The sequence below is a fragment of the Gobio gobio genome (genome assembly GCF_949357685.1).
Source record: "Gobio gobio genome assembly, chromosome: 1".
NCBI lineage: Eukaryota > Metazoa > Chordata > Actinopteri > Cypriniformes > Gobionidae > Gobio > Gobio gobio.
The window spans coordinates 73,054,989-73,081,109 of NC_137097.1; the positions used below are offsets into that span (position 1 = coordinate 73,054,989).

The 26,121-nt window shown below is 38.7% G+C and overlaps 1 protein-coding gene across 1 annotated transcript in view; it reads left to right on the forward strand.

Annotated features, from left to right (window-relative positions):
• rbfox3b (RNA binding fox-1 homolog 3b) overlaps positions 1 to 26,121 on the forward strand; it is a gene marked incomplete at both ends in the record, with an annotated part of 149,682 nt that overhangs the window by 74,029 nt on the left and 49,532 nt on the right. Inside the window, 3 exons of the mRNA XM_079813739.1 lie at positions 8,956 to 9,087; positions 19,946 to 19,999; positions 25,774 to 25,866. Of these exons, the coding sequence (XP_079669865.1) occupies positions 8,956 to 9,087; positions 19,946 to 19,999; positions 25,774 to 25,866 (279 nt within the window). The remainder of the gene's footprint in view (positions 1 to 8,955; positions 9,088 to 19,945; positions 20,000 to 25,773; positions 25,867 to 26,121) is intronic.

Consider the following 26,121-nt stretch of genomic DNA (forward strand, 5'->3'; position numbering starts at 1 on the left):
GGTCTCTCGACTTCATTAGAGGAACCTGAGCGTCCCGGAGTGGACGGGGTTCGTCTCTCTTAAGTCATTGCTAAAATATTCACTGATTATTAAGCCATGGAGGAAACCTGTGCATGAAGCCACAGTGTGTTTTGGGAGTACATGCTCCTCTGTCCAAAATAATGAGCAGAGCTTGACACGACTGTAACGATGTGTCACACTCTGTGCTGTTATAAGGACATAATCACTGTCATGTTTCGCTGGCGCAGTGTTACTATCTCCCGCTCGCAGAAAGAGTGACACCCCATAAGTGCTGTGTCTGTTTGCATCATTCCTGCTTCACGCAGCCGGGACATTAATTGATGCCACTGTGTCTAAATACCAGCACAATGCATTGGGTCTTGTGTTGTGCTGATGGCATTTGCATTGGTTTTCGAGGTGTGAATAAGAAGAAAGGCTGAAATGAGTTGAGGATGATGTTTGTTTGGTGGTTCTGTCAGTGCGGGAATGGATTTCTTCTTTCTCTTCTCCTCCTGGCCTGTTTTCTTTATGTCTTCAGAGGAGCGTGAACAATGGTGTAGCATGAATAATTTAGCGTAGCAGAAAGGTGGACACGCTCGCTAGTTAATCTCTGGATTTCTCACAGATCGCTCTCTTTCTGTGTTTCTGCGGCCCTGTCTGTAAAACTTATTATACTGGATTATTGCTCTGATGAGGAGTGTGTCTTAATAAAAGCACTTCACTGAGCAATTCTAAAGAAAAAAAGAATGAATTTAGTTATTAAATGTATGAATTTATTATAAAAACATTTTTTTTACTTTATTCACAGTTTGTTTTTCTTATGTTAAGTATAAAACTAACCGCATTTAGTGAGCTTTACGCTTACCGCAAGAAAAATAAATCGAAAGAAAGGACAAATGTAAGAAAGAAAGAACGAGCGAATGAATGAGGAAACAAACAAATGAACGGAAGAATGAAAGGATGAAAGAAATTATGAACGAATTAATAAAATAAAAATATATACATTTAAAGAGTGTGTATTTTTTATATTGTTTCTAAATATTTTTATAATTTATATAATTTAATAAAATCAATTATTCATTTTTAAATTATTGAAATAAATATTGGTATTTTTGCTCTTTTATTCACTGCAAAAGGTTTATAAAGAAAGAGCAAAAGAGGACGAAGGAGCAAAAGAAAAAAAGACAAAGAAACAAAAGAAAGAATGAATGAAAGGGAAAAGAAAAAGGTTAAGCGGAATGAAAAAGAACGGACAAAGGAACGAAAGAATGAATGAATGAATGAAAGAAAGGATAAACGAATGAATGGATGAAAAAGGACAAACAAAATAAAAAAGAAATAGAGACAGAAAGAAAGAAAAGACAAACGAGCTAAATAAAAGACGAAAGAGTGAAAGAAAAAGAATGATTGAAAGAAAGGATGAAAGAAAGAGAAAGAAGCGAAAGAAAAAAGAATGAAAGGAAGGACAAACGATTGAAAGAAAGAATGAATGAACAAAAGAAAGGACGAACAAATTAAAGAACGAAATAAATAAAAGACGAAGGAGTGAAAGAGAGAAAGAAAGAGGACGAAAGGTAGAATAAATGAATGGAAGAAAGGACGAATGAATGAACAAAAGAAAGGACGGACAAAATAAAGAACGACCGAAAGAAAAGACGAACGAGTGAAAGGAAGAAAGAGAGAAAGAAAGGACGAAAGATACGATAAATGAATAAAGGAATGGTAGAAAGGACGAATGAATGAATGAATGAATGAATGAATGAATGAATGAATGAATGAATGAATGAATGAATGAATGAATGAATGAATGAATAAAAGAAAGGACGGACAAAATAAAGAACGAAAGAAAGAAAAAAAAATGAGTGAAAGGAAGAAAGAGAGACAGAAAGGACGAAAGATAGGATAAACGAATAAAGGAATGGAAGAAAGGACAAATTAATAAAAGAAAGGAAGAACAAAATAAAGAATGAAAGAAAGAAAAGACGAACGAATGAAAGGACAAAAGAGAGAAAGAAAGGACGAAAGATAGGATAAATGAATGAAAGAATGAATGGAAGAAAAGACAAATGAATGAATGAACAAAAGAAAGGACGAACAAAATAAAGATAGAAAGACAGAAACGATAAACAAACGAAAGAAGGAATGAATGAATGAAAATGAAAGAAAGGAAAAATGAATGAATGAACAAAAGAAAGGACGAATGAATAAATGAACAAAAGAAAGGACGAACAAAATAAAGAACGAAAGTAAGAAAGGATAAACAAATGAAAGAATGAATGAATGAATGAATGAATGAATGAATGAATGAATGAATGAATGAATGAATGAATGAATGAATGAACAAAAGAAAAGACAAACAAAAGACAGAAAGAAAGAAAGAAAGAAAGAAAGAAAGAAAGAAAGAAAGAAAGAAAGAAAGAAAGAAAGAAAGAAAGGATAAACAAACGAAAGACGGAATGAATGATTGAAAATGAAAGAAAGGACGAATGAATGAACAAAACAAAGGACAAAAAAATAAAGAACGAATGAACGAAAGACAGAAAGAAAGAAAAGACAAACGAGCGAAAGGAAAGGAAAGAGAGAAAGAAAGGACGAAAGATAGGATAAACAAATGAAAGAATGAACAAAATAAAGAAAGACAGAAAGTAAGAAAAAGAAGAACGAGCAAAATAAAGGATGAAAGAAAGAAAGGACGAAAGATAGGATAAACGAATGAAGGAATGGAAGAAAGGACGAATGAATGAATGAACAAAAGAAAGGACGAACAAAATAAAGAACGAAAGTAAGAAAGGATAAACAAATGAAAGAATGAATGAATGAACAAAAGAAAAGACAAACAAAATAAAGACAGAAAGAAAGGAAAGAAAGAAAGAAAAGATAAACAAATGAAGAAGGAATGAATGATTGAAAATGAAAGAAAGCACGAATGAATGAACAAAACAAAGGACAAAAAAAATAAAGAACGAATGAACGAAAGACAGAAAGAAAGAAAAGACAGTAAAGACAAACGAGCGAAAGAAAGAAAAGAGAGAAAGGACGAACGATAGGATAAACAAATGAAAGAATGAACAAAATAAAGAAAGACAGAAAGTAAGAAAAGATGAACGAGCAAAAGAAAGGATGAAAGAGAGAAAGGATGACTGACTGAAGGAGCGAGTGATGGAGTGAGGTGATTGGCTGACAGTGAGCCGAGCACATGACCCGGGGTGAGTGCAGCGAGGGCCATGTTCACCTGCAGCCGAGTGTGAGAGCGCAGGCCAGAGCCATAAAGAGCAGAAACGAGCGGCGCTGCTGCTGCAGCGGGACACTGATTATGATAATGGCAACAATAAAGCCCCTGCTCGTTACAGCGCCCATGATGATGATGATGGTGATGATGATGGTGATGATGCTGTGGTGATTAATGCCAGGAGATAAATGAGAACGATGTATCACACTCCTCCCTGCAGCGGAACAGCACATCCAGCGCGTGTGTGTGTGTGTGTGTGTGTAATGAATCACGTTCTGCATGCACATACATGTGATCATAAATCACACGCCGCATGAGTCCACACACACACTCGCTGCGCTTCACATGTGACAGAGAACAACTCCACAAGGTCAATGGCACGAAACTTCACAACGTGTCCGGGGCGAAATCAACAGGAAAAAAATAAGAAATATATTATTTTTGGAATCATTAGGCACATTCCCACATTTCTCATTTCCGTAATGCTAAAGAAAAGAAGAACTATTATGTAAATTAGATGAAAGATTAAATATAATCACGGAGAACTATAAACAAACATACGCATTACTGTAATGAGAATCTGTGGGGGAAATCATTGATCATTGGCGCTGATCGGTCCTTTACATGCACTCGCGTCATTACCGCATGGCTCAAGCTGATTGGCTCTGCTTATCCGGCAGCCAATGAGATTGCTTGCTCAACATTTGAATAGCCTGTGTCTGAAATCAACCATCTACATCGGCATTATCTGTGGAGATGTACACCGGCCACGGCTGTGAATGGAGAAACATTTTAAACAGTCTATATTTTTAGTCGTTCAGTCAGGCGGGAACAGAGAGACGCCGCGTTTCCATTACAGATTTGCGCAAAACTTTAGCAATATTTTCTAAAAAACACTAAATGTACATTTCCTGAAGAAAATGTGAGTGGCAAAAAAAATCCACTTGGATGCTACTGTGATGCAAAAAAGCCAAGCAACATGTCTGTACGATGTTCTGGGGCTGAGATATGGCTTATTCATGCTTAATACGGTTGCTAGGGTACTTTAAATGGTTGCTAGGGTGTGGCTATACAGTTTTTGAGGTGATATTTAAAGACTATTTGCCAGTCTGAGTCAAAAGAGCCCAACTCTGTATTTCTACAATGCTCTGGTGCTGAGATATGTCTTATTCATGTTGCAATACGGTTGCTACGGTACTCTAAATGGTTGCTAGGGTGTGTCTATACAGTTTTTGAGGAGATATTTAAAGACTATTTGCCAGTTTGAGTCAAAAGAGCCCAACTCTGTATTTCTACAATGCTCTGGCGCTGAGATATGTCTTATTCATTATGCAATATGGTTGCTAGGGTACTCTAAATGGTTGCTAGGGTGTGGCTATACAGTTTTTGATGTGATATTTAAAGACTATTTGCCAGTCTGAGTCAAAGGAGCCCAACTCTGCATTTCTACAATGCTCTGGCATTGAGATATGGCTTATTCATGTTTTTGTACGGTTGCTAGGGTTCTCTACATGGTTGCTAGGGTGTGTCTGTACAGTTTTTGAAGTGATATTTAAAGACTATTGGCCAGTCTGAGTCAAAGGAGCCCAACTCTGTATTTCTACAATGCTCTGGTGCTGAGATATGGCTTATTCATGTGTTTGTACGGTTGCTAGGGTGCTCTAAATGGTTGCTAGGGTGTGGCTATACAGTTTTTGATGTGATATTTAAAGACTATTTGCCAGTCTGAGTCAAAGGACCCCAACTCTGTATTTCTACAATGCTCTGGTGCTGAGATATGGCTTATTCATGTTTTTGTACGGTTGCTAGGGTTCTCTACATGGTTGCTAGGGTGTGTCTGTACAGTTTTTGAGGTGATATTTAAAGACTATTTGCCAGTCTGAGTCAAAGGAGCCCAACTCTGTATTTCTACAATGCTCTGGTGCTGAGAAATGGCTTATTCATGTGTTTGTACGGTTGCTAGGGTGCTCTAAATGGTTGCTAGGGTGTGGCTTTACAGTTTTTGAGGTGATATTTAAAGACTATTTGCCAGTCTGAGTCAAAGGAGCCCAACTCTGTATTTCTACAATGCTCTGGCATTGAGATATGGCTTATTCATGTGTTTGTACGGTTGCTAGGGTGCTCTAAATGGTTGCTAGGGTGTGGCTGTACAGTTTTTGAGGTGACATTTAAAGACTATTTGCCAGTCTGAGTCAAAGGAGCCCAACTCTGTATTTCTACAATGCTCTAGTGCTGAGATATGGCTTATTCATGTGTTTGTACGGTTGCTAGGGTGCTCTAAATGGTTGCTAGGGTGTGGCTGTACAGTTTTTGAAGTGATATTTAAAGACTATTGGCCAGTCTGAGTCAAAAGAGCCCAACTCTGTATTTCTACAATTCCCATAAAAAAATATTTATTATAAATAATATTGATGATAATAAATAATATAATAATATTGAGCTTGTTTTTGAAGCTGAGTTGGCAACACTGGACTTTAGTTTCACTTTAGACATAACCGACTGTGTTTATGTTAACCTTGTGTGTATTTGACAGTATTAGCGCAGTAAGACGACTACTTAGTCCAGTAATCACGCGTTTGACAGGTGCTAGTGCGCGCGCTCGGAAAAGTGCATGGGCAAGGCTTTAAAACGCATGCAAATAATGAACTTTGGTGATTGTGAATAACTATAGTGTTCCGTGAGTATAACTCTACCACTAACCAGGGTTCCCACTCGTCCTGGAAAACCTGGAAAACCTGGAAAATTGATGACAAATTTTCCAGTCCTGGAAAACACATGGAAAATTAGAGAAAATGTAAAATGTCCTGGAAAATCTTGTTGTTGTCTGGGAAAATAATTAAAAAAAAAAGTTATTTCTTTAGCCGAGTATAAGGAGTTTATCGCTGGCCCAAACAATTAGCGCTAGTTGCAGAAAGCACATGTTCAGGAATGCTGAGTTTGATAGTATTTTGAATAATGATGTTTAGCCTTGTGTTAGCTAATGCTATTAACTGCGTGAATGTTAACTCGTAAGCTGCTACCTAATCACATAATTTTTATGTAAAGTCACATTTGTGTGTTATAAAGTCAGAATTGCAAGATATAGTCAGAATTGCGTGATATAAACTTCACAATTGACTTTTTTGCGCAGTTGCGAGTTTATATCTTGCAATTGTGACTTATTTTCTCAGAACTGTGAGATCTAAATTGCAATTGCAAGTTATAAAGTCCAATTCTGAGGGGAAAAGAATTGCGACAATTTTCGCGTTTATATCACAAATATGTAAACTCGCAATTGCGAGAAAGTCAGAATAGCGAGATAAAAAGTCACAATTACCTTTTCTTTCTATTCTGTGGCGTGTCCTCAAACTCATTACTTATACAAAAAGGTGTCCCCCAGGGGTCCATTTTGGGTCCCATTTTATTTACTATTTATATAAATGACTTGTGTCAGAATGTAACAAAAGTAAAGTGTCATTTTTATGCGGATGATACGGTTTTGTTTTGTTCTGCCCCATCCTTGAAAAATGCAATAGAACATCTGCAATCCTCTTTTATAATTATTCAGAAGAATCGTAATAAATTGCGACTTGTATTAAATGCAGATAAAACTAAAATGATGTGCTTTTATAAATCAAGGAAAATAGAAGATGCTTGTCAAATTGTTACACTAGATGAGAAAGTAATTGAACGAGTATCAGTATATAAATATCTTGGTTTCCTTTTAGAAGAAAATTTGTCTTTCAAACAGCATATAGAGTGTTTAACAAAAAAACTTAGAGTAAAGTTGGGGTTCTATTATAGAAACAAAGGCTGTTTCTCTTTTAGTACGAGAAAAACACTTATACAAACAACATTTTTGACAATGCTGGATTATGGTGATATTTTATACATGCTTGCAAATCAATCTTCTTTGAAAATGTTGGATTCAGTATATCATGCAGCACTGAGATTTGTAACTGATTCAAATTTCCGTACTCATCACTGTAGCTTGTATGAGAGTGTGGGTTGGCCATCTTTGCACAATCGCAGGCTGGAGCACTGGTATACTTTTCTTTTTAAGGCCATACTTTGTAAATTGCCTTCTTACTTATGTAACTCTTCTGACTCCAAAAGTCACTGCGAGGAATTGTAATCTTAGATCATATGGGCGAATCATGTATGATATCCCACGAACGCGAACTGTTTTCGGTGAAAGTGCTTTTAAAGTTTTTGCACCTTTTTCCTGGTATACATTGCAGAAACAGCTCAAATTTGAGTATCTACCGACAATGACACAGTTTAAAACTAGGATAAAGGACTATTTGAGTACTAAATGCACATGTGATGTTATTGAGTGCTGCTGGTGATTTTGTTGAGATGATGTTAAAGTGTTAAATGTTTTCTTTCGGTTATTTGTGTGTATATGTATTTTATTTTTCTGCCGTCTTGGCCAGGACTCCCTTCAAAAAGAGATTTTGAATCTCAATGGGATTATTTCCTGGTAAAATAAAGGATAAAACAAAAAAAAAAAAAACAAGCTTCCATAGTCATAATGTATGATTAAGAGCTCATATTGAAAAATGCTGGATTGTTAAGTAATGGCAATAAACTGTATGGCTTTTAAAGACTTCGAAAGCAATATTTGGCATGATCCTTGTTTTTTATTCCCGCCGTAGTAAAATTGAAAATGTACTGGAAAATGGTTGCTGAAAAAGAGTGGGAACCCTGACTAACGTGTGATGTGAATGCATGTCGCGTTGTTCAGTATTGGGATGGAGGCAAATGATAGAATGTGTAGAAAAATAATTAATTAAATGCAAAACCGAAACAACCGGTTCCCCAAACAACCTTTCCGCGATCAGTTCTAAAAAGAACCTTTTTTCTCTTTTCAGTGAAGAGTTCTTAAAATAGAACATTCCAAAATATCCAAAGAACCGTATTTCCGCTTTAAAGAACGTTGTGTGGAGTGGAAAGATTCCATGGATGTTAAAGGCCATTAAAGGTCAATGCCAATAAAGAAGCTTTATTTTTAAGAGTGTAAGAAATTGCGCTTGCAATATATCTGGCAATATATCATACAGGGTACTTTTATGTTTTCGTGAGCTTCACCGAATCACTTTTCGAACTGACTGCATGTGTTTGTGCAAGTGTGTGTGTGTGTCTCCGTTATGAGCTGATGCAATAACGTTGGTGCTCTGTGTTGATGTTTTGATGAAGCCCATGATGCTCTGGGGAGATTTGTTGATGTTGTTGCTGTTGTGTGTGTGTGTGTGTGTCTGAATGAATCTGAACATTCTTTACCTCAATGATGACATTCTGATGACATGCTGCTGTAAGCGAGGGCATGAAAATGAGTGTGTGTGTGTGTCGTACTGCTCGACTGAGCTAGCGGAGAGAGAAAACATCTGTCACGCGCGTCTGAAGTTTCATTTGTGGCGGATCATCAACATAATGATGGAAACAACAAGCCAATGGCCTGAGTGCGAGTGTGTTTGCCGGATATTTGTCAGTATATCGTGTGTGTTTGCGCTCCTCAGACAGTAACAGGTGGAGATTAATAATCATATGGTAGATGCATGACCTCAGGTAGGCCTCCATAACTCAACGTCTGTTTATCCGCGTGCCGCTGGAGTGAAGAATGATAGCCGCGGATAAGTAGGCTAACTTACTATCCTTCATGTGTTTGTTTATCTCCTCACTGTGAGTCTAACCTGTGGCTACACACACTGATGAACCGCTCTTTTGTCTTTGTTTTCCTCGGACAGACGGAAGACGTGACGCAAACAGAAGTTTCCCAGCCACATTCAGACTCCACGGAAAAACAGCAGCCCAAGCGGTTACACGTCTCCAACATCCCCTTCCGCTTCCGGGACCCAGATTTACGGCAAATGTTTGGGGTGAGTCCGTGCACTAATACACCTGTTTCCCTCCTCTCCTGGTTTTCTCGCCTGGAGATTCCCGCTTTTTTTTTTTAAAAAGTCCTCGTCCGTGCTCCTAACAAATTTGATCTTAAGACCTCTTTTAAGGGTTAAGATGCTTTCTGAATTACTTTTTTCTTTACTAGGATTTTTTTGTTAATTTTAAAGGGTTAGTTCACCCAAAAATTTAAATTCTGTCATTAATTACTCACCCTCATGTCATTCGACACCCGTCAGACCTCCGTTCATCTTCAGACACAAATGAAGATATTTTAGTGGAAATCTGATGGCTCTGAAAGGCCTCCATTGGCACAATGGCACGGTTCACTCTCAAGACCCTTAAAAGGCACTAAAGACGTCGTTACAAAGTCCATCTCACTACAGTGGTTCTACAATAACTTTATGAATCGGCGAGAATAGTTTTTGTGCGCAAAAAACCCCTAAATAACGACTTACATAGTGATGACGATTTCAAAACAATGCATCATGAAGCTTCGAAGCGTTATGAATCAGTGAGTCGATTCATGATTCGGATCGCGTGTCAAACTGCTGAAATTTGGCGATTCAAACTGCTGAATCGACTCGCTGATTCATAACGCTTCGAAGCTTCATGATTCAGCTTCAGAAAATTATTTTATATAAAGGCTTTGATATTAAATGTCTATAATATAAGCGTTTTTGCAACGGGTTTAGACAAATAAAAAAATGGGCAAAGAGGCGGGACGCGGCGACGCGATGACTAACAGACAGCAGACAAACGGCAATCCACCTGTCACTCAAAGTGGCCATGCCTTCAATTATGCAGAACTTTAAGGCTTTATATAATGCAAACGAATGAGTTATACAATAATTCACCCCCCTCACAGTCGTCATGAAGGGCAAAATTAGCCGCATAGACCAAAAGCACAATGTGTCCCAGACTGTAAACATGTGTTCTTCTGCTGTAAAGTTGGGCATTTTAACATGAGCTCAATGAGATTCTGCTCTTCTGGAGTCTGCCTCTAGTGGCCAGTCCATGAACTGCAGTTTAAGTCACTTCCGCATCGGCTTCAAGAGAAACTGGAGGAGGAGCCGCTTGATCTGAGCCCACTGGCAGATATTTTTTCTTGTTTTAAGCATCAACTTTAAAACGTTGATACATTTGTCAGTAAATGCGAGTAAATGCATCTCGATGTCTAAGAATGTGTCGACGTTTGTAATGCAGTGCTTGAGAGAAACACTCTCTGAATATCTTACATTTACCGCTCTCACCTGCGGGGTGACGATCACAGGCTTGCTAAATACACGGACACTGTGTGCGGCGATGCCTTCTTATTTGCTAAAAATCATCTCAATCATCGTAATGACCCGTCAGCAGCAGGCTGGCCGGAAAAGCTGCTTTAAACAGCGCTCATTTGTTTGGGCCGGTGTCGGCCAGTGGCTCTGTGGAAAAGATGATGTTAATTACCGCACAGACCGCAGTGTAGCCGTATAAATGACATACAACATGGTCTGTTTCCCCCATCATGCTCTGTGATAGCTGGATTATTGTTCTCAGAGGCTGCCAGGTTTGTGTGAGCCAAATCAGCTCAGTAATTAACTCGCGGCCGTTGTGTGTAGGTGGTCCGGAGATATACGATGCACACTCCGTACGGATGCCACAAACAATATGGACGACGTTTTAATCATTATAAACCAAGCTGGCATCAGGATTGTGTAAAACGGATGATGAAACGATGGTGTTTGGTCATGTGACGCATACTGCACCCATAGATATCTGTTTAAACTCGCATTGTTTCTAAAGATACACCGCAAAAAGGGTTTTCTCACTAAATATTTTTGTTTTGTATCTTGATTGAAATAAACGTTTTCCATTACAAAATCTCAAGAAAGATTTATAGATAGATTTATGCCTAAAACAAGAAAAATCTTACCCCATATCTTAATATTTTTCTTACCCCACTGATATATATTGTTCCTTGTTCCTTACTCGCTCGCCATATTTATAATCACCACATTTATAATAAAGCCATCATATTTAGAACAAAAAACTGTATTTTGTTACTACTGTAAAGCCATATTAAATTACTATAGGATTTTTTACAAATAATTCTGTATTTTTAAAACAAACATTTTAATGAGAGTAAATTTTTTTGGACGAAAATATTTGATTTATTTATCGAAAAATAAACTGAAAATATCATTAGCTCAAATATTATGCAAAGCATCGCTTTAGCAAACGTAATCGCCACCTCGACTTTTAAACAAACCACTTTTGTGATTTAAAGGATTAGTTCACTTTTAAATAAACTTTTGCCGATATTTTCCTCACCCCCATGTCATCCAAGATGTCCATGTCTTTCTTTCTGCAGTCGAAAAGAAATTAAGGTTTTGGATGAAAACAGTCCAGGATTGTTCTCCATATAATGGACTTCAATGGGCTCCAAACGGTTCAAATGACAGTTTCAGTGCAGCTTCAAAGGGCTTTAAACGACACCAGATGATGAATAAGGGTCTTATCTAGACAAACCATCAGTTTCTGAGAGAAACCCAGCAGCATTTATGATATTATTTTACCTCTTAACAGAGGAACGTGATCATCTCTGAGCTCCGCCATAACTTCCGGAGAGTGAGGTCAAATTAGATCGTGGTCATAGATATATTGATAGTAGATGCCTCATTCTACTGATCCGTGCAGTCGCTAATGAGGCATCTACGTATACATCTATGACCACACTCGTATTTTGACCTCACTAAGCGGAAGTTATGGCGGAGCTCAGAGATGATCACGTTCCTCTGTTAAGAGGTAAAATAATATCATAAATGCTGCTGGGTTTCTCTCAGAAACTGATGGTTTGTCTAGATAAGACCCTTATTCATCATCTGGTGTCGTTTAAAGCCCTTTGAAGCTGCACTGAAACTGTCATTTGAACCGTTTGGAGCCCATTGAAGTCCATTATATGGAGAAACATCCTGGACTGTTTTCATCAAAAACCTTAATTTCTTTTCGACTGCAGAAAGAAAGACATGGACATCTTGGATGACATGGGGATGAGTAAAATATCAGCAAAAGTTTATTTAAAAGTGAACTAATCCTTTAATTTTCCCACAAAATCAGTGTTCGATAAAAAAAACATACATTTTCTGTCTAGTGAAAAGCACATTTTCTTTAAGGTTTGCCACGTTGTAACACGTTGTGAGACGTAATAAGCACCATCTGCCCGCCGCGGACTGAGCCTCGCTAATGACTCGCTGCCGTGCTAACAAAGCTTGGCGGCATTGATTAGCCTCGTGGCTAATGGAGATTTAGCCTGTGGTGAGCAAGGCCGAAGGTTTCCTTTGCCAAGAGAAAGCAGTGCAGCTAATTAGCTGCTTGGCTAACGGAGAGCCGAAGCTAAATGAGTGGGGCGTCAGGTTAGCGTCGCAGGCTAAAGCAATGGAGTCTGGGAGTCGCTAATGAGCGCAGAAGTGCGGAGCTCATTATCCCGATCCGAGTGGTTTATTACTGAGGATGTCCATATGGAAATGTGAGGTGGGAGAGAGCGTTCCTGGAAGTAAAACCCCCGGCTTTGTGCTGGCTTTAGGGCTGTTTCTTCTTCCCCTCTGCCTGTGGGCCTCAAGGGCTGCTGGGAATTTCTCTCGCAGGGGGCCTTTACCTTCATCTCCGGCTTTCCCGCTGCGCAGACGCCATGTTAGCATTCCACCTGCGGCTCTCCTCTTTTAAAGAGACGGAATTAAAGATCTGCTTAAATCTGAGCAGGGAACAAGTCTTCATCGGCATGGAGTCCACTCGCATTACACAAAACCCCACCAATCAGAGCACTTCAAAAGACGCAGCTCAATACTGCTTTGGTCTGCAGAATACAACATGAGCTTTTTTTTTTGGCGGGGTACTTTGTGCATAATTGCCTGCTGGAAAACCCAGCTAATCCGGCTTCTGAAGGAGGCTGGTTTTACCTTTCAGGATTGCCTTTTAAATCACAATTAAATTCTTGCATATGAATTGATGTGGAATTGCTACACACAGAGAAGAAAGGCATCACAAATTGTACCTTTAGGGGTTACAACAGCTTGTCACTGGGGCGCTACCTTTTAAAAGGACATATTTGTACCTTTTTTTTTACCACACAAAGGCTCATAGTAGTACTTTAAAGGACGTATTTTTACTCTAAGGTACTAATATGACACGAGACAGCTTTTCATCTCGTCACAGTTTAGTCCCCGGCCGAATCACCTACTGTTTTAGACAAACACCAAGGTCGTGTGGTCGTTTAATTGCCGTCCGAATCCACATCTCTGAGTTTTCAAGAATATATCACTGCAAAATTCACTGTTTATATCCTTTTTGAGCACTGCAGAGCACCGTGCGGTTGCGCTTCGCTGTCGTTTGGATGCATTTCTAGACTTGTATTTCTTTAACCCTCTGGTGCTCTTCGGTCATTTCTTACCGGAAAATTTTCTGTTTTGAAATGTTAAAAATCACAGCTTCATCAGAATTATATGAAACTTGGTTTTTCTAGCATTATGTAAACGCACAAAAATATTGGGTCATGATTCTAGCATGCTAATTGGTCGTAAAAAAATAAGTAGCGTTTATTGTCTTCGGTCATAATTGACCGACCATAGGAAATTAATGGGAAATCGGCAAAAACACTAAAATTCTCCGAATATTTGTGTGTACAATCTACAAATCGGCCACAATGCTGAAAAAAAGTACACAGCAGTAAAGGAGTGACACTCTAAAACATCAAGAGTGTGATATTGACACATCCACTCACACACACACACACACACACACACACACACACACACACACACACTTATACACACACACGCCTATGAAAAACTGAACCTATGAACCACATTTTGAATTTTTAAAAATCACAGCTTCATCAGAATGATATGAAACTTGGTGACTTTTCTAGCATTAGGTATGTAAACACACAAAAAAATGAGGGCATGATTCGAGCATGCTAAGGGGTCGTAAAAAAATACTCCCACTTGTGCTCTTCGGTCAAAAATGACCACCATAGGAAATGAATGGGAAATCTGCAAAAACACAAATTCACAGAAAAAAATCTATATTTCTAACAAAAAAAGTCTTTGATTTTTTTAAATATATATTCAAATCCATCAAAAACAAAATCATTAAATGTGTTCAAAAGAGAACCAGTGTATCCTCAAGCCTCTCCATAGAGACCTCTAGTGGTTACACACATGATTGCATGATTTCTTAAATAATTCCAACAGAGGGCGCTAATCTGCCTTCAAAAAAAATATTTTGAAGGCCTAGTCTCCATTTTAACCTGAAATACTGCAATAATTAAAAAAAAATATATATATATTTTTTTTAAGTTTGTATAATTTTCAATGGCAAAAATAGACAGTAATTATTGCATAAATATTAAAAAATACCATCAAATCATCTCAAAATACAAAATTAAAAAGAAAAAATATTATTGCAGAAAAACAAATTGCATTGGTTTTACTGGGGTGGAGGAGGTTTAATTTTTAGGTGTTTGGTCACTTATGACCGGGAAAACAACCAATGCCACCCCTAAATGAAGAGCACCAGAGGGATAAATGCTGGCAAGTATTTTCAAGAGCAATACATTTCATCACCGCTCAAAAAATACAAAGAAGAAAAGCACGTAAACATTTGAATTGGGCCGTTAGCCATATGACATTTTATTTACAGCATACAATCATGTTACGGACCATGAGAGCAATGAGAATGGAAGCGTTTCAGATATTTTTGACAACACTACATTGCACTTAGTTTATTATTTCAGATGCCTCATTGAAAGACTACAATTGAAAAATGTATGTATTATATATAAAATTCAACCCAATTGTTAACGTCAAGCCCCGCCGATTACACTGCACATGCACTCTCAGTTCTTCAATGTGGACTTTTGCACAGTCCTCTGCTAAACTACCAAGAGTTTCCTTCCCTGCGACGCTGTGCTGAGGTTTTACTGCACGTATGCTTGAGAAACCGCCACCACAGGGGGGATCTGAGCATGCTCAGTAGAGAAGACCACTTCCCCTACTGTACACAACTTTCCTACCAAACTAATTAATCTCTATCACTGGTCCATTAGGCCTGGTTAAAACAATTAGCATCTGCGGCACGCTAGCCAGGGAAAACCCCACCATACAGCACGGAGCTCACGCTGGGGAGTTAATGTGTTTGCGTGTGTCTCTGATTGAGCCCTCCGCAGAATGTGCATTCATTTGAATAAATTGATAGATTTCAGCCTACAGTTTCGCACAGATGCTGATTGGATGAGCAATAATATTAAGCCGTTGCAGCTGCAGCACAAATAAAAAGACAGAGATGTTTCTCCTAAAACTCATTCGGTGAAATACAACTAGAATCTAGCTCGGCTCGTTTGATCAGAAATGTTTGAGGTTGCATTGACTTTTGGTGCATGTTCTGAAACTCATGTGAGAAGCAGGAAAGGTTTTAATTCGCACTTCGTCTGATCTCATTGCCGTCTAGAAGAAACAATAGAGATTTCATGTGGGATTTTTCTTTCCTAAGGGCAGTTGTTAAAGGGTTAGTTCACCCAAAAATGAAAATTCTGTCATTAATTACTTCCCCTCATGTCGTTCGACACCCCTCAGACCTCCGTTCATCTTCAGAACACAAATGAAGATATTTTAGTGTAAATCTGATGGCTCTGAAAGGCCTCCATTGGCTCAATGGCACGGTTCACTCTCAAGACCCTTAAAAGGCACTAAAGACGTCGTTTCAAAGTCCATCTCACTACAGTGGCTCTACAATAACTTTATGAAGCGACGAGAATAGTTTTTGTGCGCAAAAAACCCCTAAATAACGACTTACATAGTGATGACTATTTCAAAACACGGCATCATGAAGCTTCGAAGCGTTATGAATCAGTGAGTCGAATCATGATTCGGATCGCGTGTCAAACCGCCAAACTGCTGAAATTTGGCGATTCAAACTGCTGAATCGACTCACTGATTCATAACGCTTCGAAGCTTCATGATGCCTTGTTTTGAAATCGTCATCACTATGTAAGTCGTTATTTAGGGGTTTTTTGCGCACAAAAACTATTCTCGCCGATTCATAAAGTTCTTGTAGAACCACTGTAGTGAGATGGAGACAGAGCGTATTTAGGCCACGCCCACACCGGGGGGGGAAACAATCCAACACTCTCCATTGACTTTGCATTGCGTGAGGCTGCATCCTTGTCATCTCGGACTTATAACAAAAAACAGAACAATGTCTAAAAGCTGATATGTGACAAAGTGTACAGCAAACAAGCTAAAAAACACAGAAATAAGTTTTTATAAGCTGTCGACCCCAGAAAACGAGAGTTTAAGGAGACAAAAGTGGATAAAGGCAGTCAAACGTGACGCTTCAGCAGGAAGAATGGGAACATTTTGGGATCTTGACACTCAGTATACCTGTGTGTGCAGTATACATGTTGTCACTGTTAAGTCAAATATCCAAATGTCAGTATTATATATGATATTTCCTGTCGCTGATTACGTTCCCCTGTAGTGTGTGTAGCTACTTCTTAGTGTAATATAACGTGTCGCGCTCTGTCTCAATGGCCTGTATCAACTTTTTTGTCCTTAAACGCTCGTTTTTGGGTCAACAGCTTATAAAAACGTCTGGGTTTTTGGTTGTGGGTTTTGTTTAGCTTGTTTGCTGTACACTTTGTCACATATCAGCTTTTAGACATTGTTCTGTTTTTTGTTATTAGTCCGAAATTACAAGGATGGCGCTTCACGCAATGCAAAGTCAATGGAGAGCGTTCGATTGTTTTCCCCCCCGGTGGGCGTGGTCTTCGGATTATGACGTGTGTCGCTCTGTCTCTATGGACTTTGTAACGACGTCTTTAGTGCCTTTTAAGGGTCTTGAGAGTGAACTGAGCATTGAGCCAATGGAGGCCTTTCAGAGCCATCAGATTTACACTAAAATATCTTCATTTGTGTTCTGAAGATGAACGGAGGTCTGACGGGTGTCGAACGACATGAGGGGAAGTAATTAATGACAGAATTTTCATTTTTGGGTGAACTAACCCTTTAATGAAGATGAAGGCCCCCCGAATCTTTAGCGACTTTTCCCCCCGACCTCTCCTCAGATCTGAATCTCAGACATACGGCTAATTAACATTAGCTCATAATCTGACGAGCGTTGACCCCTGTAACCCCGTCCATTCATCCTTTTTTTGTAGTCGGTCTCTGCAGACATCAGCGCCTGCTCTTGATCCTATTAGCACTCCAGCATCGCCTCTCTCCACCCCAGCACGACGCTCGCAGAGGTTTTATTTTCTACCGCAGTGGCCAAATGATGGCGATGCAGCATGCTTGACAGGGTAATTACTTTTAATGAAATAATACGACCATCACAGGCATCAATTAAAAGCCGTGCTCATTAGAGGGGTCTGCGCTCGTCCCTCATCCCTCCGTTTTCTAACGATCCAAACAGCACGGAAGCTAAATCGAAGATTGGTGAATGTTTCCCCCCTTGGGAGCGATGGCACACAACAAAAACAAGAGACAGGGAAAGAAAGAGGAAGACATGGAAGAAAGGGAGCTTGTCAACAGTGAAAGAGACGCATAGTTCTGTTTTTCTTTGTAATGATACAATAAAATGTGGGCATAATTAAATGACCTGTTTTGCTTTTGTTCTCTCTCAGAGACATTCTCAGGCCTCTGCTGAGACCTCACGCCAGAGACCTCATGCCAAAGACTGCAGATAAATCACATTAGAAACCTCACCTGATAGACCTCACGCCACAGACCTCACTCCAGAGACCTCAGTTATACTGAAAAACTTCATCTGATAGACCTCACGCCACACACCATCACGCCACAGACCTCACTCCACAGACCTTGCGCCACAGACCTCACGCCACAGACCTCACTCCAGAGACCTCAGTTATACTAAAAAACCTCACCTGATAGACCTCACGCCACAGACCTCACTCCAGAGACCTCAGTTATACTGAAAAACCTCACCTGATAGACCTCACGCCACAGACCTCACTCCAGAGACCTCAGTTATACTGAAAAACCTCACCTGATAGACCTCACGCCACAGACCTCACTCCAGAGACCTCAGTTATACTGAAAAACCTCACCTGATAGACCTCACGCCACAGACCTCACTCCAGAGACCTCAGTTATACTGAAAAACCTCACCTGATAGATCTCACGCCACAGACCTCACTCCAGAGACCTCAGTTATACTGAAAAACCTCACCTGATAGACCTCACGCCACAGACCTCACTCCAGAGACTTAAGTTATACTGAAAAACCTCACCTGATAGACCTCACGCCACAGACCTCACTCCAGAGACCTCAGTTATACTGAAAAACCTCACCTGATAGACCTCACTCCACAGACCTCACTCCAGAGACTTCAGTTATACTGAAAAATCTCACCTGATAGACCTCACGCCACAGACCTCGCTCCACAGACCTCACGCCACAGACCTCACTCCAGAAACCTCAGTTATACTGAAAAACCTCACCTGATAGACCTCACGCCACAGACCTTGCGCCACAGACCTCACTCCACAGACCTTGCGCCACAGACCTCACGCCACAGACCTCACTCCAGAGACCTCAGTTATACTAAAAAACCTCACCTGATAGACCTCACGCCACAGACCTCACTCCAGAGACCTCAGTTATACTGAAAAACCTCACCTGATAGACCTCACGCCACAGACCTCACTCCAGAGACCTCAGTTATACTGAAAAACCTCACCTGACAGACCTCACGCCACAGACCTCACTCCAGAGACTTCAGTTATACTGAAAAATCTCACCTGATAGACCTCACGCCACAGACCTCACTCCAGAGACCTCAGTTATGCTGAAAAACCTCACCTGATAGACCTCACGCCACAGACCTCACTCCACAGACCTCAGTTATACTGAAAAACCTCACCTGATAGACCTCACGCCACAGACCTCACTCCAGAGACTTCAGTTATACTGAAAAACCTCACCTGATAGACCTCACGCCACAGACCTCACTCCAGAGACTTCAGTTATACTGAAAAACCTCACCTGATAGACCTCACGCCACAGACCTCACTCCACAGACCTCGCTCCACAGACCTCACTCCACAGACCTCGCTCCACAGACCTCACGCCACAGACCTCACTCCACAGACCTCACTCCACAGACCTCACGCTACAGACCTCACTCCAGAGACCTCAGTTATGCTGAAAAACCTCACCTGATAGACCTCACGCCACAGACCTCACGCCACAGACCTCACTCCAGAGACCTCAGTTATACTGAAAAACCTCACCTGATAGACCTCACGCCACAGACCTCACTCCACAGACCTCAGTTATACTGAAGAACCTCACCTGATAGACCTCACTCCACAGACCTCACTCCAGAGACCTCAGTTATACTGAAAAATCTCAGCTGATTGACCATTTATCAACCAAATGATAGGTTAGCATTTATTTTAAGTAACAATAATGTTTTCATAATGGTTTTAGTTTTAATTGTTGTTAATAATAACTCATTGCCAGAGACCTCTGCAGACACTTAATGAGGCTGCAGAATGAGATTATAGCAGCAGAATTGGGAAAGTTTTTCCCAATCTAAACTCCTGAAAGTAGTTTTCTGAAGCCTGCAGTGGAGGGCCAGGTCTAACATGTCCTGTGTGTTATGTAATTTCCAGTTTCACGGATGCGTGATGTTATTATTTCATCCCAGGATTCGAGCCCCAGTTTCTCACGGACACAGAGGCTCCTAATTGATTTATCTCTCTCTTATTCCCTTCTTCATCTTGCTTTTCTCTCCCTCCCTCGCTCGCTCTCTCTTTCTCTCGCTCTCCTTTTCTGCAGCAATTTGGGAAGATCTTAGACGTGGAGATTATCTTTAATGAAAGAGGATCAAAGGTATGAATGACGCCTGCTTTCTTCTCCTCTGTGTTTGTGTAGCGATGCTCTCCCTCGCTCTCTCGCTCTCTTCTGAACTCTTTATTGGCTTAGAGACGGCGGTTTGATCTTCCTCGAGTCAGATTAAAGACTATAAAGCCAAAGAACCGAACAGACACACAATCAGAGGATCAGAGTCCGCTCGCAGGACGTTTGTTCAGAGAGAAAACAGGTTACATGTTGACTTCCGGCTCTGCTGAATGCATAGAGATAATAATTCATAATAATAATAATAATAGAGATGTCAACATTAGCCTCTTACTGGGACAGATTGAGACCGGGGCTAGTTGTCACACGGACAGATTTCACATTGGCAAGATATTTTTTGCTTGTTTAATGTTTTTAAACAAAGGGATTCCCTTAGATTAGCAAGTCTAGACTACAAAAACTAGTTATTATTTATTTATTTGACTGGAAATAAATAAAAACTACGTTTTTTTTAAGGCACAACAGAATTACTAAACAAATAAATTATTATTAAAAAAATAATAATATCTTGATAATAGTAAAATAACACTGTTTTCCAATAAATGTATTATATATTATTATTATTATTTTAATTAAATGGCAATTAAAACAAAAAAATCAAATATTGATTTGGTGAAAGATTATAATGAATAAAATAATATAATATTTTATGTAGATATTATGTTAAATAAAACATTAAGACATTATTATTTATTAACAATAAATCTGAAATAAACTTAAACTAAACAAAAATGTGAAATGTTGCCTTGGCAACCAAGTTAAATAATTTTAAGTACTAAAATTATTAACTGGAAATAAATAAAACTTAAATAAAAATAAAATAAACCTGAATAGTAACATTACAAAAAATGAAAATGACTATAGCAAAAATATTTTAAAATATATTAAAATAAATATAAATAAATATTAAAAGATTAAAATAAAATGAAAGTAAATTAAAAAAAGAAAATCTAATTCAAAATAATAATATCTCAAAATTAGTAAAATAATGCTGTTTTCCAAAAAATTTGTTGTATATTATTATTATAAATTATAAAAACTAAAATTGAAAATAAATTAAACCTAAATAGTAATATTACAAAAAAATGAAAATGATTAAAGCACATAACCGAATTACTAAACATTAAATAAAGAATTTAAGTAAATAAAAATAAAATCGAATTCAAAACAATAATAATAATAATACAAGTAAAATAATACTGTTTTCCAATAAATGTAAATTGATTTTTGGATAGATTATAATAAATTAAATAATAGAATATATATTTTAAAAACTCTATATGAAATAAAACATCAAAAACAATAGTTTTTATTAATAATAAAGCTGAAATAAACTCAAATTTAACAAAAATGTGAAATGTTGCCCTGGCACTGAAATAATTTTAAGCTCTAAAATTACTGGAAATAAATAATAAATAAAATTGAAATAAATAAAACCTAAATAGTAATATTACAACAACAAAAAAAAATCATAAAATGACTAAAGCACATAACAGAATTACTAAACATTAGAATAAAATATCTAATTCAAAATAATATATAAATAATAGTAAAATAATGTTTTTCCGATAAATCTGTAATATTTGTATGTATATATATATATATAATTTTTTTTTTTAATTTTTAGGTATAACAAAAAATATACAAAAATATTATAATAAGATTTGGGGATAGATTATAATAAATAAAATATAATATTTCTAAAAATATCTATATATTTTATGAAATAAAAAATTTAAAAAATTGTATTCATTAAAAATAGATCTGAAATAAACTTAAACTAAACAAAACATTTAAATGTTGCCCTGGCACTGAAATCATTTTAAGTTCTAAAATTATATAGCACTTAATTATATATATTTATTATATTTATTATATATTTAATAACTGAAAATAAATAAACTTAAATAAAAAAAAAATAAAAAAATAGAAAATATAAATAATAAAAATAATAATAATAATTTATAAATAATAGTAAAATAACGATTTTCCAATAAATATTATATATTATTATTATTTTAAAAAAATATATACAAAAATATTGATTTTGGGATAGACCATAATAAATAATATAATATTTCTAAAAATATCACATGATGTATAATTGTGTCAGTGTAGTTTGACTGTGACAACTAGCCCCGGTGTCCCCTAGAGCGGTCTTCATCAGTCAGAGAATATGAGCACTTCTAAACGCTTCATATCCAAGATCTCCGACATAAACAATATTCATAACCGCTTTAGAAGTGCGATATTAAACAGCTGTTAATAATCTCTCTGAACAGCAGCAGAGCATGATGATGTCACTGAGAGTTCTGTGATGGAATGTTGAGGGTTCCGTGTGGAATCTTCAGCAGTGCTGGAACCTCTCAGTGTGTCTGAAGAGCACGTGGAGGTGTGTGTGTGTGTGTGTGTGTGTGTGTGTCCCACAGCCAGAAGAGATGGAGATGACCATTCACTGCTGTGTGCCCTACACACATTACCCATGATGCCTTGCTGCCCCCACCACCAGCCTCGCTGTATAATGAACCATTAATAAACCATCTACTTTCTAAGAGGCCGCCATTTGCATTGGATATGTTTGTCCCGTGTGAGAAATGGGCTGTTCCCCTCTGTGTAAGCGGATTACTGCATGATGGAGCGGCGGAGGAGAGCACACGCGTGTCCACAGGACTCCTCCGCCCCCTCCTCCATGTGTTCTCTCTGACGGATGTGCAGGAGTTCCTGTGTGAGGGTGTGTGTGATATTAACACACACCCCTCGGGCTGAGAGAAGATCATCCTGTTCATCCAAACACCATCATCTAAAGCCCCGCCCCCTCTCGGCTCTCATTGGCTGCTGGATCATGATGATCTTTCACATTACACTAACATCTATCTATCTATCTATCTATCTATCTATCTATCTATCTATCTATCTATCTATCTATCTATCTATCTATCTATCTATCTATCTATCTATCTATCTATCTATCATCCATCTACCATCCATCTCCATCTCCATCTACCCATCCATTCATCTATCTATCTATCTATCTATCTATCTATCTATCTATCTATCTATCTATCTATCTATCTATCTATCTATCTATCTATCTATCTATCTATCTATCTATCTATCTATCTATCTATCTATCTAACTATCTCTATCTATCCATCTATCTCCATCTACCCATCCATCCCTCCATCCATTCATCTACAGCATCCATCCATCTATATATCCACCATATCCATCCATCATTCATCCATTCTTCCACCCACCCACCCACATTATCTATCCATCCACTCATCCATCCATCTATAGCATCCATCCATCTATTGATCCACAGCATCCACCCATCCATCCATCCATTCATCTACAGCATCCATCCATTCATCTACAGCATCCATCCATCCATTCATCTACAGCATCCATCCATCCATCCATCCATCCATTCATCCATCTATCCACAATATCCATCCATCCATCCATCCTTCCATCCATCCATCCATTCATCTACAGCATCCATCCATCCATTCATCCATCTATCCACAATATCCATCCATCCATCCATCCTTCCGTCCATCCATCCATTCATCTACAGCATCCATCCATCCATCCATCCATTCATCCATCTATCCACAATATCCATCCATCCATCCATCCATCCTTCCATCCATCCATCCATTCATCTACAGCATCCATCCATCCTTCCATCCATCCATCCATTCATCTACAGCATCCATCCATCCATTCATCCATCTATCCACAATATCCATCCATCCATCCATCCTTCCATCCATCCATCCATTCATCTACAGCATCCATCCATCCATCCATCCATTCATCCATCTATCCACAATATCCATCCATCCATCCATCCATCCTTCCATCCATCCATCCATTCATCTACAGCATCCATCCATCCTTCCATCCATCCATCCATTCATCTACAGCATCCATCCATCCATCCATCCATTCATCTACAGCATCCATCCATCCATCTATCCACAGCATCCATCCATCCATCCATCCATCCATTCATCTACAGCATCCATCCATCCATCCATCCATTCATCTACAGCATCCATCCATCCATCCATCCATTCATCTACAGCATCCATCCATCCATCTATCCACAGCATCCATCCATCTATCCACAGCATCCATCCATCTATCCACAGCATCCATCCATCTATCCACAGCATCCATCCATCAATGATAACACTCTACAATAAGGTTTTATTTGTTAAAGAGCACCTATCATGGAATTTTGAAATTTACCTTTCATGTAGTGTGTAACATAGATCTAAGTGAACAAAAACATCCTGTGATAGCTTGAAATATGACAGTGCACCGTATATATAGTTATTTTCTTTCAAAAGTAAGAGTCGACTCGGAGTCATTTTTAAGAATCGTTAGAAGACCGAAGCTTTTTCTCTGACTAGATGACGTCAACTTGTCAAGTTATTTGAATACGATACGCCCACTTATTGCGCTCCAAGACGCCAGTGAAAACTAGAAAACATCATGGCCACGAGACGCCAGTGAAAACTAGAAAACATCATGGCCACGAGACGCTGTGTTCTGAAGTGCGACTCAAAAGCAAACTTTTTTCATCTGCCCAAGGATGAGCATTTGAAGACTAAGTGGCTTGAAGACAAACCATACATCGTCGCGATTGAGTGTTTATTAGTCGTCAAATGTATGTTTCGCGATCTCAGGAAGCTTTTATTATGGACTTTTATTATGGCACATGGTTCTTCTTCGTCTGTCTGTACATGGACTACATGTGCACAGAGCGCCCTCCGGCTGCCAGGATGAATTGAAAACAACACATAAGAGACTCAATCGCTCATGATTAGGCTACATCTGCCCATTTTGAGGAAGTATTGAATAAAAAATACTCCTGTTTAGAAATTTGACACAGACATATGAGAATCTATCAATATGTCTCCTCATCTGCACACTTTTGAACTAAAAGCCCTGAGGGATGTTGATTTGTCGCGAGTCTTCGTGAGGAGTTTTTTTATGAATGAGATCAGCTGAGGCTCATATTACAATCAGACGGTACCGACGCGGTTTTCATATTCATAACTCCTGACACATATTAACAAATTACTGTCACTATAAGACTTTGATGGGCGTTCCGTTTCCGAAAATATCTGCACAGACTAAACCAATCACAACTGACTGGGTCATCGGACCAATCACCGCAGATTAGCGTCACGTAAAGGCGGGGTTTTGAAAAGTGAATCACTAAAGGAATCATTTGAGAATCGCTGTCAAAACAGGTAAAAATAAATGCATATTATAAGAAAACTAAAGTCTTTTTTGTCATTGCATGCATGCAAAACTGTTGTTGGGGACTTCTAAAACAATATTTGGAACATTTTAAATGCCATGATAGGTGCTCTTTAACATTAGCATTAACTACTAGAACAAACCCTGAGCAACAGGTGGAGGTTGGCCTGTGTGGCTGAAGCGAGCTGGTGGTGTTATTAAAGTGTCTCTCTCTCCATCTCTGAGTGAAGCAGTGTTTCACACGCAGCCTCTGAGAGGGTTTCACAGGTGTTGTGTTGAATCTCCACTATAACCTCTTTACATACAGACTGTGTGTCTTACTGAAGTGTTTCTCTGTAACCCTCATGATCCTCCCTTCCCTGGGCTCCTGACTCTCTCCAAACCCCTTCAATGCTGTTTCTCTCCCTCTCTCTCTCTCTCTCTCTCTCTCTCTCTCTCTCCTCCTGCTGCACTCCATGCGTCCGCAGGGCTTTGGCTTTGTAACTTTTGAAACGAGCACAGAAGCAGATCACGCGCGGGAGAAACTAAACGGTACAATCGTAGAAGGACGTAAAATCGAGGTGCTTTCCTTTTCCCCTTCTCTCCGTCCTCCTTTCCTGCCTGCTGACCTCATTTCCTGTCCTCATCCTGAGATTCCCCTGCATCTGCATGTTACCTGCCCGAGTGTGTGTGTGTGTGTGTGTGAGAGACATCTTAAAGCAATATTCTGGGTGCAATATCCATCTAGGGTTAAATCTAAATAAAACAGGTCATATTTCACCCAAAAATGACACACAAAAAAACATTTTTTACAACCATTAACATTTATTGTGTTA